The 17,500-nt window shown below is 39.8% G+C and overlaps 1 protein-coding gene and 1 pseudogene across 1 annotated transcript; one reads left to right on the top strand and one right to left on the bottom strand.

Moving 5' to 3' along the window:
* The first annotated feature begins 4,376 nt into the window (after positions 1 to 4,376).
* LOC138030542 (P2X purinoceptor 7-like) lies at positions 4,377 to 6,700 on the top strand. Its single transcript, XM_068878440.1, has 4 exons — positions 4,377 to 4,424; positions 4,520 to 4,666; positions 5,006 to 5,128; positions 5,271 to 6,700. The coding sequence occupies exons 1-4, from the start codon at positions 4,377 to 4,379 to the stop codon at positions 5,835 to 5,837; spliced, it is 885 nt and encodes a 294-aa protein (XP_068734541.1). The 3' UTR covers positions 5,838 to 6,700.
* A 142-nt stretch (positions 6,701 to 6,842) lies between these two features.
* Positions 6,843 to 12,366, bottom strand: LOC138029069 (uncharacterized; annotated as a pseudogene).
* Positions 12,367 to 17,500: the final 5,134 nt, after the last annotated feature.

Genomic DNA, 17,500 nt, shown 5'->3' with positions numbered 1-17,500 from the left:
GTCTAGCGTGCTCATAAACTTAACCTTTTTCGTTTTTTTACCGCTTCTTTCAAGATGAATCAACCAGGGACGTAAGTATTACTGTTTCTTTAATTATTTTTCATTCACATCATTTTATTTCTTACAGTGCATAGTCCGTACGAACCAAGTTTGTCACGTCAAGAGGTCGCATTGTTTACATAAACCGAAGAATTACGGTCTCAGATTTCAAAGTTTTTATGCCCTTTCTGTTTATGTTTCAGGAAAAGAAAACTTTTTATAAGGAAGCGTCAGCATGATTCTTGTCTTTTACGTGAAGTCTTACATCTAGAACCCTTGATCAAATACAGGGTATAGTTAGCGTAATTCGCATCGTAAAGGAGGCAGAATTCGTTGTCATCTAGCAGATCTTGAGTGTAGCTTAACAAAATGCACTCCTGGATCCTTTTGAGAGCCATACCAGCATTTACCAAGAAAAACTTTGCAACAGCACTGAACTCACAGGACGCAAGAGCTACAATACTCGTCACAAATCGTTGAAACAGACACCGTTTCTCTCGAATTTTCTAGAAAAATCCTGAGATTTCTACTTCACACTGTTTTCCCACCTGAAATGTGCCTTCTCCCTCCCCAATGTTGAGCCACGCGTGTTTTGAAGCACTCAGACCACCGTGATACCCAAATCAACATTGGGGAAGGGGAAACAGACACAAGTGTTTCAAGATTTTTGACGAGTATTGTCTTTGCGTTTGAAGGGCGTGGACGGGTAACGTTAACGTAGGCAGAGTAATTATTGTTGCCTGCAGTGTTTACGTGAGGAGTGTTTTTGTTCTGACTGTTCTAGATGTGAAGTAGGAGTTATATAAAGAAGCTATGTAGACTTTTGAGTATAGCGATTTTAAGGTACTTTTGGGGTAAAACAGTTTTGTGGAACGGATCTGCCTGTTAGCACATTGCGATGGTGTTTAAAGGTATAATCGATAGCGTGACTCGTGCACGTGCGTATTATCTATGTCGGGTTAAAGGCCTATCTGTGCGAACAGTTGCCAACATGTGCAAAATTTCTGCGGCGAGTGTTTATAGAATTGCACATGAGAAAACGTATAAGAGGCACACTTCTGAGGAGACGTGTAAAAGAGGTCGGAAGAACAGGTTAAGTGACCGCGACAAAAGACGACTGATACGATGCATTACAGTTTTGAGGAAAAGAGAGGGAAACTTTACCTGTAAAGCACTGATGGAGGAAGCCGGAATTCAACAAAAGGACGTATCTGTAAGAACAGTTTCTCGTTTTCTCAATTCACAAAATTACTACTATTTGCAGACTCGCAGAAAGGGGCTCATGACAGCGGAAGACCACAGCAAAAGAGTTAAGTTTGCAAAGTACATGAAAGCCAACTACGGCCAGGAGATTTGGACAGAAGGAATTTCCTTTTATCTGGATGGAACAGGATTTACGTACAAAAGAAATCCACTAGATCAGGCTCGTGCACCAAAAGCTCGTGTCTGGAGAAAGAAATCAGAGGGTTTGGCTCCGGGATGCATAGCAAAGGGCCGCAAAGAGGGAACTGGGGGCAAAGTACTACGACTGATGGTGGCAATTTCTTACAATAAAGGAGTTATCTGCTGTGAACCATACGAGAAAATGAATGGTCGTTATTTCGCTGCGTTTATAGATAACCATTTTGATCGCCTATTCGCAGCTGCTGACAAAGGATGTAGCCGAACTTTCTTACAAGATGGGGATCCCTCTCAAAATTCGGCATTAGCACGGGCAGCGATGCAACGCACAAACAGTACCTTAATCAAACTGTGTCCAAGATCTCCGGATATGGCGGTCATTGAAAATGTGTTTCCCATGGTGAGTAGGATGTTAAAAAGACAAGCAGTGAAGCAACAACTACGCCGAGAAACATTTGAACAGTTTAAGAATCGTGTTATCAATACATTTTATTCTATATCTGTTGAGACTGTGAACAATTTAATACGCTCTATGCCGAAACGAATTGATATGGTTATTAGAAATAAGGGGAAGCGTATAAAATATTAAAGAAATACCATTATTTGCATTCTGTGGATAACTGCGTGAGATTTCTTCTCGCAAAATGTAAACTTTCAGAGACAAAAATAACTATCGGACTATTCGCCAAAAATAAGGGGGGAAGGGTGGTGTTGCATATTTCAAAACAGAAGGCGGTGAAAATTGCTCCGATGGCCATCAAGACGACGTTTAGCCATTTTTACATAGCAGAATGATTTTTTGCGGTCATCGTATGAAATTGATTCGCTATTCATAGTGACATGATTTCTCTTGGAGCTCCTGAGAAAGAGTAGTGAAGTACATTGCCTCTTAGTCCTTATCTCAAATAAATACACAAAGGTGTCAAAGGAACACGGAACCTTTTCCTTCTTTTACTATAATCTGAACAGTTTTATGTACAAAAATAAGCTAACTTTGTAGAAAATGACATTATTAAAAGAGATCATTTGTTGTAACGACCTGTCGGGCTTCTTAGCGCTGAAACTCAACGATTCACCACTGTGTTCTAAAGTAAAGTAATTATACTACCATTGACTTTAAGAACTATCGGTTCACCATGGTGAACCGCTACAAATAGCCTTATTGAATAGCTTCATCAAGAAAATTATCCCTAAGGTGTATGTTCCGTGATCTGTTCTATCACTTAAAACACTTGTAAATGCAGTAGCTTTTGTTTTTGGTTCCTAAAAAAGGCAAAGAATTTTCCAAACACCATGGTGAATCGTGTAACACTTAATCCATATGTCAACAGACTCGGCGATATTTACATACGATCATGCGTAATTGAATTAGTCGCCTTGTGGGAAAACAAGTCGACTAAAACATTTTCCACACGGGGGGACTGACCTCTGCTGTTCCTCGGGTATTTGATGGAAGAGGTTGAAGACCCGCCACCTTACCTTCATCATCTGAGTCTCCCTGTCATCAACAACACCGCCTCGTACATAACTAAGTTCATCCTTACTGGTACAAAATATGGGTGTATCTCCCTGGAACAGAATATCTTGTCGGTAGTGTTTTGGGGGCGGGTAGATGAACACTTTGCCCTTCAAGAAGCATTAAGAAGTCATGCCAGGGAATAATTTGGGCCGACCACCTAAAATCGTTGAGAAAAACTACTTCTGACTGTTCTGCGCCAACCCAAGCAAACGTTGTAGAGGCTGGATTACTGAATGTTTTGTAGATTATGTTCAAAGGGTTTAGCAAAAATGTTTTCGCACAGTTACAGGGACCTTTCAAGTACAAATTGCGATACTTTCCGCGCCCTTTGTCGAGAAGTATGCGAACAGCTTCTGCAAAGTCATCCCTCACAATAGAGTTCCGCTCTAACACTTCTTTTGCCATTTGCAACCACTGGCCGTCACACCCTGGCTCACACTCTCCTTCCAATTTACTGTACAAAATCTCAATTCTAGTCATTTTACTCCTTTGCAGTGTGCTCTCCGCGTTTTCTAATTCCCAGCCTACAGCAATCGCTTCATCCACTACCCGACTTCCACGATTCGCGATGAACTGCGCCAAGTCAAGTTTCCCCTCACTTTTCTGCTTTTGTGCTAACACCAGCAGCTCTAGCCGAGTTTTTATGCCATTTTTTACGGCTATCTGCGATACATCATAAACCGATAAACTTTGGGAGGACTTTTTACGCTTCCTGCGTCCATTGACAAGTCGAGTGTGCGTTTCGGTAGCCCTTGAACTATTGGGTGCAGGGGTGTTAGTCAAATCGGGATGATTATCAGACTGTAAGTAACTCTCGTCTTCCTTGGTCGTGTACTGCCACGCTGAATAATAATTGCTATGGTGGGCGCTGAAATTCACTTTCACTCCGTGTCGCTCATCAAGATAATTGCGTATTTTCAGCCAGCGTCGCCTTGCGTTTAATTTCACTGCCATGTGATAATGAATCCCCCCATCCCTATGCCGTTCTTGGCTACACACCCACTGTACTATCTCACAACGCGTTAATGGGTCTGCATTGTCGAAACTATCCAACACCAGCTGAACAAAACTTTCTCGATTAGGAACTATCTCTTCGTTCGCTCGGCTGTATGTGATTAGATAAATACTCCGAACTTGACGTGACCCCAGCGACTCCGATTGCTCAGTAGCATCATCACCTGCTACATTTTCCGTCAGGGTGCTTAAAGGAACAGTGTCACCGCCGAGCATGCGCGATGGCACACATGATTTAGTCCCAGAGTTTTCATCGGTCCGCCATGTTGAATTTGGTTCGTTGATTCGTTCTCGGCCAATATTCCGTATAAATCTCGTTGAAGCTGTAGCTTTTTTGCGCTTTTTGGAGTTGGTTTTGTTTTTCCGTGCCATAAACCTCTGTGTTTGCGTGGTATTTCTTGTGATGGACGATCAAGTCAGTAGAGAGTCATCAACCGAGACTGAACGCGTGGTAAGTAGTTCTTTGCGAAATTTCATAGGTTGAAGTTCGGCAATTTGTTTTCGTTATTGTGGCTATATTGAATCAACGACATCTTCAATTTATAGGAAAGTAGAATTTCGTGCTCGTGTAAGAGCACATGTTCCACGAAAAGGACAACTGGATCTAATCGTGGTTGCCCTTGCAAGGGCCAAGGTGTTCAATGTGGCGCCAGATGCACGTGTGGTTCGACAGCTAAACCTTGCAGAAATAAGGTGTGTTTGCTGTGTTATTAGTGTATGCTTTATTTTTTTTCGGGACGGCTTAACACTATTTATTTTTTACTTCATACCAATAAATTATCGTGTTTCGATCGAAATTGACAATGATACCTGTGTATTATGCATTTGTGACACTTGCGTATTATGCAAAATGGTTGGTCGTCCTTCTTCACATTTGGCAGCGAAATGGGGATCAAACCAAAAAAGAAATGATTTGTTTCTTTTCGGAATTTTCCGGGAGACACCCAGTTTTGAAATAAGTGTAAGCTTGTATGGGAATAATATGTCTGTGATAAACAATATTATTGAAGTTGTCTTGTTTGTCCATCTCAGCCTGGTACAAGTATTTCTGCTCAAGCTGCCCGCCCTGTTCAGAGAGCAAATCAGCCTTACACTGTTGCTTCAAATAGGCCCAGTGAAGAGGAAGAGAGGGTGAAAGAAAACAATGATGTGAAGGTAGGAAGACTGTGTTCACATTACTGAAAGTCTCAGATAAATTTATCCCTGGACAACACATACCATCTTGTTCCCTTTTATGTTTATGACTGTTTTCTTACTTTTGTTGTATTTTGATTTCTGGAATGACATTACATTTCAGGAGTTTATTTCAACACTGGATGAGCCCATGGTGAGAAAGCTGTGCATCCGAAGTTTGCGACGGGGAGTCGGAAGCATGGACTATATCCATGGTCTTCTCATTGCAGAAGATGATCTAGATGATGTGGAGGATGACGATGAAGGAGGAGCCACTGCAGCTGCTGTGACTCAGACCGCAATAAGTGCAGCAAGTCAAGAAGAAAGCTCATCTGCTGGACCCTCAATACCTTGGTGCAAGTGTGGGGTCTGTCAAATTATGCCACAAGAAATAGAGAACAAATGCTGTGGGCAGCGGAAATGTGTGACTACACACACTAGGTTCCAAAAATTATGTCTTGATCCTGATGTTCTCCAGCTGGTCATAAGGAACAGGGGAGACATCAGGAATGACAGAGAAGACAATAGCACGCGATCATTCCGGAAAGCCAGTTACAGGCAGTATGTGCTTGATCGTTATGGGTATCTAGGGAAGGGCAACAGAAAAGTATGTCCGGCATGCGTTGTTAAAACTGTTCGGCATTATTACCCTTCTCAAACTGGCGTGTATATGGGATTTAGGCATGAATGAGCTAAAGTAGTAGTTTGCTTTTGGTTTTGTTACTGTCAATTTGAAATAGATTTAGGTTGCAACACTGTCTAGGAAGAGCATGCGCCCCTGGCCAAGTTTCAAGTTACCATTCAGCACAAATAAAACCTGCTACATGTTTAGCTCTTTCATGCCTAAAGTTCAAATAACGACGCAGACGATGGTTTAAGCCCTACTGTTCATGTTGAGTTTTCCCAAGTTTTTCAATCTGTACAGAGAATCCTCAGGCTTTTTGGTCAGCGGATAGGCGCCAGGAGAGACTCTAAAGAATTCAAAAAAAAATTAAATTTTTTGGTTGGCTGCTCTGTATAAGCTCTGTGACAGCTTCAGTTGTTTTACCACTGAAATCCTGCAGTACCCCAGAGTCCCTCCTGGCAACCAACTGCTGGCTAAAGAGCCTGAGGACTCAGGGTACAAGATTGAAGTTTTTATCAATCGACACATTTTTGTTTTATTCTGTATACAAAGACATAATAAACCAGTCCATTGACCTCTGGAAAAATCTAGAAACTCTTGAATTTGACCTCTGTCATGAATAATTGTGGAACACCAATATTTATGATTATTATACATTGTAGTCACCATCTGTCTTCTCATTCGCTAAAAGCCTACAGTTAATTCTGGGAAACAGCGCAACCTACAGATTATTCACTACTCTGTACCTACAGATAAGTAAATAATCTGTAGGTTGCGCCCGCAGTAAATACGGTATACATAGTCCATTTCACAATTCAATGACCTTTGGTTTTCAACAAAATTATGGTTGTTTCCAAAAACTTATAGAATGGTAATATTGAAAAAACTTGGGCTAATAGACCAATTTCGATATATTAAAATTCAGTCCAAAACAAAAGACATCATCTCGAGGCTCTGGGGAATAAATATAAGGATTTGTATTAGTTTATTCCCCAGAGCCTCGAGATGATGCCTTTTGTTTTGGACTGAATTTTAACATATCGAAATTGGTCTATTTCCTTAGTTTTCGTTGGTATGGCTTTCAAATCTAGTTTTTCTTGCAAGAAAAAGTTCCTTGGATGGCAGTGGTGGCTTGTCTGCAATTGTTGGTGCCAATAAAGCTGGGTCGCTCTCATTCAAAGGGACATTACGAGTGACTTTATTGGTATCTTCTTTCCGCAACTTGAGGACCTTGGCCATAAGTACAGGGATGTACTCGTACTGCTTTTTCACTTTTACCACCTTGGAGTTCCATTCCTTGGTCCTTTGATTATACTTTCTAGATACCACAACATCCCCTGCTTTAGTGGTTGCAGCTGCATTGTTGACATGGAAATTCCAATCAATGGCAGCTAATTGCTTTCTGGCTTTGTAACTTCTGTAACTACAAACAAAAAAAAAAAAAACAGTAACACCAGTGTCACTTTCTTTTGCCCTGAATACATCCCTAGTGTGCTTTCAAATAAAAGGTGAGGCCAACAGGGATTAACAATAATATTGGTCTTTCCTTACTCCTGCAATTTCATTGGAGTCTACTACCTGACAGTCATAATTCATTATTTGGGTTTTGAAGTTCCTCTTTTATGGAGAAAGGCTAAAAGCTCTACCAGGTGTACAAAAGAAGTTTATTACAAGTACAAATGTGTATAAAAAGGACAAGTGTAGTCACAAACCTGTAAGAACATCTCTTAGGAGTGTACGCCAATGTGAGGTTATTTGCGCATTCAATACTTCCAGTGTGCCTGAAGGAAGAAAGTAAAATGTGTGAAACACAGATTTATATAAATCAAAATGTACCTGTTCCACCATACAAAACAGGTTCTGACCTTGCTGCAATGAAATAAATCAGTACCTGTAAGAGGGGTGGAGACGGGGGTGGGGCTAATAACTGAAGCCCTCATTTGTTTACAACTAGATAGGATTATAAGCAAGGTGGCCACCGGGAGGAAGCCTTGCAGTTGATGTCCACCGACAATTATCAACAGTAGTAGAGAAAATTTATTTACCTGAAACGGACATAATATTTAAAACTTGCAAGAAGCTGTGGGTCAAGGATGATTTTCTGTAGGGCTTCAAAATCTTTATCCCTTCGGTCAAACCATGGAAGGTCATGATCTACCAATTGCCCATGGTCACACTTGCCTCCAGACCAATCATGCTCATCACATACATGGTGGAGTAAACCAGTCCACTTGCTCCGTTATAAAAAGAATAATAGCACCTAAAAATTATCATTTAGCCAAAAGATCAGTTCTACAATACAGCAGTCAAATTCAAGGGATGAAGGGACTTCACAGATACACCCTGTACCTTCATTTTCTCCAGGGCTTCCTCGTTGCTTGTTGTTTCAGAGGACTTACACATGTTGGCACAATGCCAGAAGTGTAAAATGACATGATCAGACCAAGCTTGAATCTTTTCCATATTTTTTAGGTGACCAACCTGCATACAAACAGTAAAACAATAATTAACGTAGAATTAGATTTTAGTCACTAAAAGAAAAGTTACAGATATTATTCCAGAATACCGCTGCTACCATAAAGATGACTTTCTCTGTAAGGAAATAAGTGTCAGATGAGTGTTGTAAACATCACCTTTGCCAAACACTTTCTTATGCTTTTTGACTTGTGCCACACATCCAAGCTGTGAAAAACTGAAGCAAAATGATCAGCTGCAAGACAAAAACAATAAAGAAATGTGTGGTCATGAACAAAGTTCCCTCAACCCAATCTTTAACTATTGCTTGTGCTACCTAGCACTGATATCATCATTAGTTCTCCATTTTTTTTTATTTGTTATTATTTTTTACACCACCTCATACAGTATGTAAGATTACAGTGGTTACAATGTTAGTTGAACAAGAAAAGAACAAGAATAGTTCAACAAAATAAATAAACTAAATAATATAGAACATTCCAAAAAACAGTGAGTGGTGAGGAGACCTCAGAAAGCCAAAGGCTGGCTGGCACAAGGAGGTCCCCCCATGATTTGGTCATTGATTAAAAATTAATAAGTTACGACAAGGGGGCAGAAGGATAAAATAAACTTCCTTATGCTTTGTGAAGGCAGCATCATCATGTTCACCCCCTTTCACCAGGCCCTTGAATTGTAATGTGATACATCAAGGATCTCAAAAATCAATCCCTTTGAAACAGTCTATCATTGTTTATTTTGCTTTTACATACAAAACATAACAGTGTGATATTAGAATTCTTACCAAGCAACTTCTTGATTGAAGTAGAGGCATCAGTCACAACCTCGACAACATTTAATGATGTCTGCAACCTCTGGAGGGCATTTTGTAGGGCTTGCTTTTCCATGTTCGCTGAGGTCAAACCAACATGCCGTTTATCCCTGACCTCAACCTCTAGGATGTAGCCACTCACAAGTTCCATTAAAAAATAGCAAAGATTCTTGGCAGTGTGTCCCGGGGAGTCACACTGCCCATCACCACAAACAATAACTGGCTTATCCAGAAATTCCTGTACAAGCTGCTCTCTTTGCCAACTCCACCACTCATCAATTGCTGGAATAAAATACAATCTCTGCATCCTATAAAAAGTGGAATCGGAAATGAATGACAAGCCAAGAAAATTTGCCATTTTCTCCACTTTTGCAAAATTGTTCCCTGATACCATAATGCTTGCAGCCAGTTGGAGGTTGTTACTGTAAATGTCATTTAAGTCCCTAGATGACGAAAATGTTCCTTTGTGACCCATGCAACAACTCCACTTTATAACCACTGTAGGGCCATTCAGATATTTCTTTTTGATGACTGCATCCTTTGTGCAACCAGGATGCTGGCATCTCTTGAACAGATCAAGAAGTAGATCTAAGGAGCAGATTACTTTAGTCTGCCCTACAAGGGATAGCTCCTCTTTCAGCATATTTCTCTCCTCATACCTGCTCAACTTTGGGTATTTTTGAGATGGTGCAGTTGCTGAAGTAACTGTTTCAGCAGATGTGACAGGAACTGACAGTGGATTGGATGACACACCAGAACCTTGCACAGGAACAGACAATGGGGCACAAGCAGGCTGTAGGAGCGATGATACAGCACTAGTTGACACAGAGGTGGATGCTGCCGAGGAAACAGGAAGTGCAACAGAAGTTGAAGCACCACTAGAAAGGGGTACAGATAATGCACTAGCATAAGTGTGTCCTGAAGAGGTTGTTGTAGAGGAAGCTGAAAATGAGACAGATGACATAGTTGTAACTGGAAGTGGAACAGATGAAGATGAAGTAGGTAGTGCAGAGATGCTTGCACTTGTAGAACACTGGGGAGTGCTTGATGGTGAGGATGGGCTTGGGTCTATCCACTCACTGTCTGTTTCAAGGTCACTGAACATCTGATCCTCTGCTAATAACTCACTTCCACTTTCATTCTCTTCCAAAGACATGGTCTGCCTATAAACAAATTAACTGATAGCTAGAGGGTGTCTTGTATTACCAAATATGAGTAGTAACCTTGCGTTGTAATTAAAATTTTCACATTGAGTCACTGGAAAGTATGAGAATGTTGTCTCGACAATATAATGTAGGGTATTTTGTAGAATGACCAACCTAAATTAAAACCATTTGTTAACCTACTGCAGTAATTCTAACACACAAAACCTGCTCAATATTTGGGGTGCACTTCTCATTGCAACTGAAGACAGCTCAAACACAGTTTAACATTTGTTATGAGAAGAAAATACATCTTACAAAAAACAGTGATGGGAAGCCTAGAGTTAGAGTTCCCGGGAGCTTCTGAAGGTGTACTTTTGACAAAGCTATGAATAACTTAACATTTTTAACAGAGGTGACAAACTGTGAAGATTAAAATTATTTCTGGGATTTTTATTGTGTTAGAGAAAAGAACGAATCAGGTATGAGAAGTATAAACCATAAACTACAACAGTAAATAATTTTCTGGTTTATGTTTTTTATTTATATTATGGTTTGATATCGTATCCAATTGGTTTCAGAGCAATGAACATTTCAAAAATAATTTGTAATATTCCGGTTTTCCCAAGTTCGCTGTTATAATAGGAAATGCATGCATCTACGAGGCAAAATTAATTATCTTGAATAGTTATTACAATGCCAAAAACAATAAAACTGCACAAACCACACTGAATTATACTTACATCAGAAAACTATAATTACCCTACATGTAATTGGAACAAATTATGCAAGGTACTTACTCCAAATCATCTATATCCGTGCCTTCACTTGAATTATAGCTGTCCTCCTCACCATAATCTTCATCAAGTTCATGTAAAGCATCTGCCATAGCCCTATGATGAGGGATAAAAATTAATATTCCTGTTACATGTGAATACAGGAACATGACAGTGATGTGCCATTTATGACTACCAGCCTTCAGATTGGATCTACTGCTCCTCTATTATTATTTGCTGGCCACATTTTTATGTGTGTTAGCATTTGTATTTATGTGTATGGTGTATCCATTGTTGAAGTGGAACCTTTGCTACAGTCAATCATCTCTACATACACATACCTTTCTGTTTTCTCTTTATGATCATCTGAATCACCTTCACCATCTGAGTCACTGTCTGACAATGGGTTATCAGAATCTTGATATTTCCCTGAATCACTTTGTAAAATAACGGAATCATTGGCAACCTGATAAGAGCTGTTATTGACCGAGAACTCTGAAATCCCTGTTACATCCAAATCACTGTTAAAAAAGAAAAATATATTACATGAGCACTATGCCTTCATCAGGTCACACAATGACAAAAAAGAAAATTGCCAAGAAATTTTACACAATATTAAAGCTGACAAGACAAGATTAATGAGGTACATGTAAAGCCAGTTCCTAAAAGTACACTTTTATGCTATAAATTGAAAATTCTACATACCAAGTGGCATCGACAGCATCTAATGACAAGGCGGGAGACTGCACAGTAATCGTAACTGGTTTCACAGGGGTCGAGGTTGACAGTGGATGTCCTGTGTGCCAAAAGAGACGATGCACAAATATATCACTTGTTTCCAATTATTCAACACCGTTACTTGAAAGCTGGCTTACCCATAAATATACCTAACATCGAAATTACTTACACCAGAAGAAATTCATTCCAAGAAAAATTGCAAATCATTTCTTACCTGAGAGATGGCGTTGTCGTTTCGAAGGAACAGCAGCTTCCTCTTCAGTTCTCCCCGTCCTTTTCACATTTGAAATGACAGGATCATTCTCCCTATTAAAACATTTTTTCGGTGTTAGTCTAGAGTAAGCTAAGCAAACAAAAACCTATAAAGGATGTCAAAACAACAACTCGAGAGTGGTCCTTACTAACCTCCTTCGCCTTTCGAGTGAAAGAAGATGGCTTGCAAAGTCCGAGTCAGTTTTGTAGCCACACTTTATCCTCGCCGCGACCCAAGAGGAATAAACAGTGCAGTCTATAGATATCCTCCGATGTCCTCTTTGCCAAACAATGTTCGACTGCTTTTTGGAGGCATAAATCCGCATTCGCCCGCTCCCGGGACGATGGCCGCCATGACCAGACATAGCAAGTTCGCAAACCAAAACAAATGAGTCCAACTCCGAAACGAATATTGTAATAAAGCAAACTAAACTATACTTTAAATCCTGCCTTGGCTAAATAATACTTTTTAAGACAGAACTGAGCTAGGATGACTTTGATAATCGAAGATATATAATGGGGATTCCGACATCCGCGAAACTTGAAAAAACTTGCCAGCTTTTTCAAGTTGATATTACGCTACTGCACATGCGCGGGATCCGTGACACTGTTCCTTTAAGTCTAACACTTGAATACTTGTCGCGTCACAATTTGCCATTTCACTACACGATAATATACAGTCCGCTTTTCTTGAACAGGAAAGACATTTACCAACAGACATGCCCTTATTTATCGCGCTGAGAAAATCTAATTAGCTTCGGTAAATATTATTTCCCCTTTTTAAAAGTTGGAATATATGTCTTCAGAAAGTGAAGTTTCATCAGCGACCTCACATTTTCCCGCATGTCTTAATTACTGTCTGTATGTGTAACACATTGCTTTAAATTCCCAGATTTTTATCTTTTCCTTTTATTTTCAAATATAACTGAACAATAATCCGACATCCTAAATTTCTCTTTCTCATCTGTGCACGAACCAAGCAGGTATATTCCATCGATGATCGAAAAATTCGTCTTGAACACTTATTCTTTCCTCTCTTCAGACTAAATACAATACTCGTCACAAATCGTTGAAACAGACACCGTTTCTCTCGAATTTTCTAGAAAAATCCTGAGATTTCTACTTCACACTGTTTTCCCACCTGAAATGTGCCTTCTCCCTCCCCAATGTTGAGCCACGCGTGTTTTGAAGCACTCAGACCACCGTGATACCCAAATCAACATTGGGGAAGGGGAAACAGACACAAGTGTTTCAAGATTTTTGACGAGTATTGTAGCAAATCATTTGAAAATGGCCCCTAAAATGACAATACTATCCCAAAATATTTTGTTCGTGAAGTCGTACTCGTATGTCCTGCTTACACATTTTTTACAAGAACAACAATGAGTACGAGTACGACATGGACTCGTACTGGTTGTCAATGCTAACACTCTCTAATATTAATACAAGGACTGCGTATTATGTTATCTTTGGTCTTCGTCCCGGTGTTTGTGTTCATTCCGGGGTTCAGTTCCACATCTCCCGACAGAGCTATTCGCATCAAGGAATAGGTTGCCGGTGAATTAGGGTAGTAGGTGATTCTCGAGAAACGTGTGAAGCTCGATAATTTCCATTTTTCGAACCATGCAAAAAAGCTGTAGGTTCCAAGTCAAATACTACGGAAACTCGTTGGGTTCCACAGTTAATACAGAATTGACTAAGTAGAAGCGATAAAAGGACTTAGTCGAGCTCCCTAGATGGCTGAGTTTTTAGCAAAGGAGGAGAGTCGAAGGCACTGCATCCGGACGCCATGTTGTCTAGATAGATAGATAGATAGATAGATACTTTATTAAAATACATCTAATAATAGTAATAATGATAAAATCTAGTAATGCTAAAAATTATGATGATAATATCTAAAACTGTTTTTGGCTCTGTTGGTCTTACACCTTGGTTCGTTAAAAGTGCTTGTGTGCCTTAATTTATATTTATACTCGTGTAGGGGTGGCAAAAGTTTCTTGAGTTTCGAGCCGCTGTCATTACAAATACTCTCAAAAGTGCACCTACAAATATCATTGTGATGCTTCGCTACGGTTGGGCGATTCACTAGCACTAGTGCATGCTGATAATCAATGCCAGGGCAGATGATTAGCATCGTTTTCTTCTGAACCCGCTCTAAAACTCTATTTACACGACACGAAAAAACTGCAAGGCAAGGATGAAAATTGGCAAGGGTAGCTAACATTTTGGTAAGTCAAGGATTGTTTACACATACATCTTTTTATCCTCGCTAAGGTTGTTTTGGGAAAGGCTATTTTGCTCCAGGCAAGGCTTAACATTGTAACAGAGCATGCACACTTTGCAAATTAAACATGGCGTTGAGCTTGTTGATATTCGTAAACTCCTTGTCAAGGAAAAAAACCAGGCTGAAGAGAAACGACGACAACGTGAAATAAAGAAACAGAAAAATGAGGAACTGTAGAGGAAAGAGAGTTTAATGAGATACGGTGGCTGCCATAGGAAAAAAGTGTTTCTTTTCATGCTCGCGATGTCAACACTGATTAACCCTCCAAGGGAACGACACCGACTATGTAAACAGAAAAGGTTACCACAGTGTTGCCATGCAGGCTGTGATAGACTGTAACTACAGTACTGTGCAAAAGTAATGATAGCGAATTTCGTCGAATTTCGACGAAGTTCTACGAAATTCTACGTAAATCTGCGAAATTTCGAGGAGAACGAATTTTCGGCGAAATTTCGCTGGCCTCTATTGTTTCACCATTAACGAAATTTCGTGCAGATGTGCGAAATTTCACTTGGCAAATTCGCTGAAGGTGGCAAAATTCGTTCGAAATTTCGTTAGTGGGAGCGAAATTTCAAACGAAATTTCGCAAGTAGGAGCGAAATTTCAAACGAAATTTCCAACACTTTGTTTGTGTGAGCGAAATTTCGAACAAACCTTTAGTTGCAAAAACGCTAAAATGCTCTTTCCTTGACAAAAAATTGTTTATCAAAGTTTCTATGGCGCGCTGCTCACGTTTAGTTATTTTTCACTTCAAGGAAAAATTCTTTGTTTCGCACGCGTCGGCAAGTCACTTGCGAGATGTTTATTTCCAAAGCGTTCCGAAGACCTTGTGGAAAAAATCATATCTCCGGTTATATTTAACACAAATTGTTCATTCAAACAGTAAAATGCTCTTTCTTTAGCCATATAATTGTTTATCAAAGTTTCTATGGCGCACTGCTCACGTTTAGTTATTTTTTACTTCAAGGAAAAATTCTTTGTTTCGCACGCGTTGTCAAGTCACTTGCGAGATGTTTATTTCCAAAGCGTTCCGAAGACCTTGTACTTATATTTGAAGATCATTAGTTGGATCCTCTAATGATAATTCGAAAACGGCGAAAAGAAAGAAAAACGAAGAAGAGAGAAGATTCGTCTCACCTTTCGAAATTTCGTACGCATTTTGAACGAAATTTCGTCTCTCCTTTCGAAATTTCGCACTTCTCCTGAGCGAAAATTCGGTGAAACTTCGTTAGACCTTTCGAAATTTCGCTCAACCTACAGGAAATTTCGCATGTCTCCAAAGCGAAAGTTCGACGAAATTTCGGCGAAATTTCGTTGAGAACAAAGCACGAATTTGGACGAATTTCGCTATCATTACTTTTTCACAGTACTGTACCTTTTTAGGGATGTTGTCATTGGATGGCCAGGTAGTGTTCGCGATGCTCGCATCTTGTTGAATTCTAGTGTCTATGATGAGAAAGGGAACAACAAAACATTGTTCCCAGATATTAGAGAAAGGGTTGGGGATAGAGATGTTCCGATTGTCATACTCGGTGACCCTGCTTATCCATTGCTGCCTTGGCTTTTGAAGGCATATCCTGAAAACCCGAACACTCCCCAGAGCCAAAGGGTGTTTAATTACAGATTGAGCAGAGCGCGCATGACAGTCAAAAACACTTTCGGGTGATGGAAGGGTCGATTTCGCAGATTTTCCAGGAGGATACACATGGAGGTACCTGGAGTGGTCAACTTAACTGCTGCATCCTGTGTTCTTCACAACATCAGTGTGAATTACAAAAAAATGAAGTCTTGGAAGACTGGATGGATGGATGGAATAATTGCACTTCTTCAACCTCAGTCACCTCCAAATGAGCTTGAAGGAGGAGATGATGCCACAGACATTCGCTAAGCATTTAAGACCTTTTTTATGTCTCAAGATGATGAGAACATTGGAACAGGGTCACAACCTGTATGCTAGAAAAGATTGCGACCCAATGTAATGGAAATTTATGGTACCAAAAAATTGGTGTAGTTCACAGGGGTAGCTATGCTCTGGTAGATTTGGTAATTATGCACAGGCCTCATTGTTTGTTGCAAGAGGGGCACACATTCCTAGCAACTTGGAAGAAAACTTGAACTGTCAAATATACACAAGAGTCAATGAAGCTTTATTGAAACCGTCAGTTACGTTGTTAGCAATGAAATTAAATGTTAAACAACATAAGAAAACAGGAGAAAAATAATCAGATGAAGGCTTATTACTCTTATGAAGCTACTCAATAATGCCGTTCTTGATGTCTATAATTTAGTTTTCTTAGTGTACATATGTTGAGTCCTTTTAAATGGCATTTTTTTCACGAAGAAAAGACTTGTGTTCATGATTACCCGGATTTCGCTTGGTAAAGTGTGTAATAACTAAGGTTTCGAGTATCGCATGGAGAACCTTTTTTTCAAATGTTAAATACAAAGTAAAACAACTCTTTCAAATTAATATTAAAACACTTACAGTTATCTTGACTATTTCGAACGTAAAAGACAGTAACGTGACTGTATGACTTGCAAAAAAAGCCTTTCATTACAATGGTGTGTAGCTGGACTCTGATGACGAATAAGAACACGCACTTTCATCTGCTACTCCACCCATAGTCCCATAGCCCCATCCAAACAATCTGCTATCATGTTGGCCTGGATCATCATACCCAGTTGGACTGTATACCACAGGTCCAGCTGATGACTGCACACTTGTCGTAGGCGTACGGTACGCATTGCGTGTTAAGAGTTGAAGAACTGCTAACTCGTGTTGCCTTTCCTGTCGTCGCCTCTCGGCCTCTATCTTTGTCTGCTCCAACTGTAATGCCTTTTACCGCTTGTGCCGTTTTTCTTCAATCTTGAAAAATCTTTGGAGAAAAAAAAAACCTCTTTGGATACAATATTTCAACGACTGATGACCACACACATGAGTTGTATGAAATTGTGCAAATGTGTCATATTTCTTAGGCTCTGTAAGACCATTATGTAACAATATGAAGATATATCTCATAATTTAATCAAAACTAACTAAGCGCACATTGCACTGATATCAAAGGCAGGACTTGACAGAACTCAGATCTTGAGAATCCTGACTGTAGCTTAACAACCACAGTTTATATTATCTCAAAATCTGACACTCCAAAGAAATAATTTTGCAAGTTTCAAGGCAAACAGTAGACTGCTATGATCTCAGCTGAGTTGCTATTATTATGCCACTCTGACAGGATCGTATGGCGTTTGAGATG

This window comes from Montipora capricornis, chromosome 13 (assembly GCF_036669925.1).
Source record: "Montipora capricornis isolate CH-2021 chromosome 13, ASM3666992v2, whole genome shotgun sequence".
NCBI lineage: Eukaryota > Metazoa > Cnidaria > Anthozoa > Scleractinia > Acroporidae > Montipora > Montipora capricornis.
Note: the sequence above shows the minus strand (reverse complement) of the source record. Positions and strands in the feature narration are given on the sequence as shown.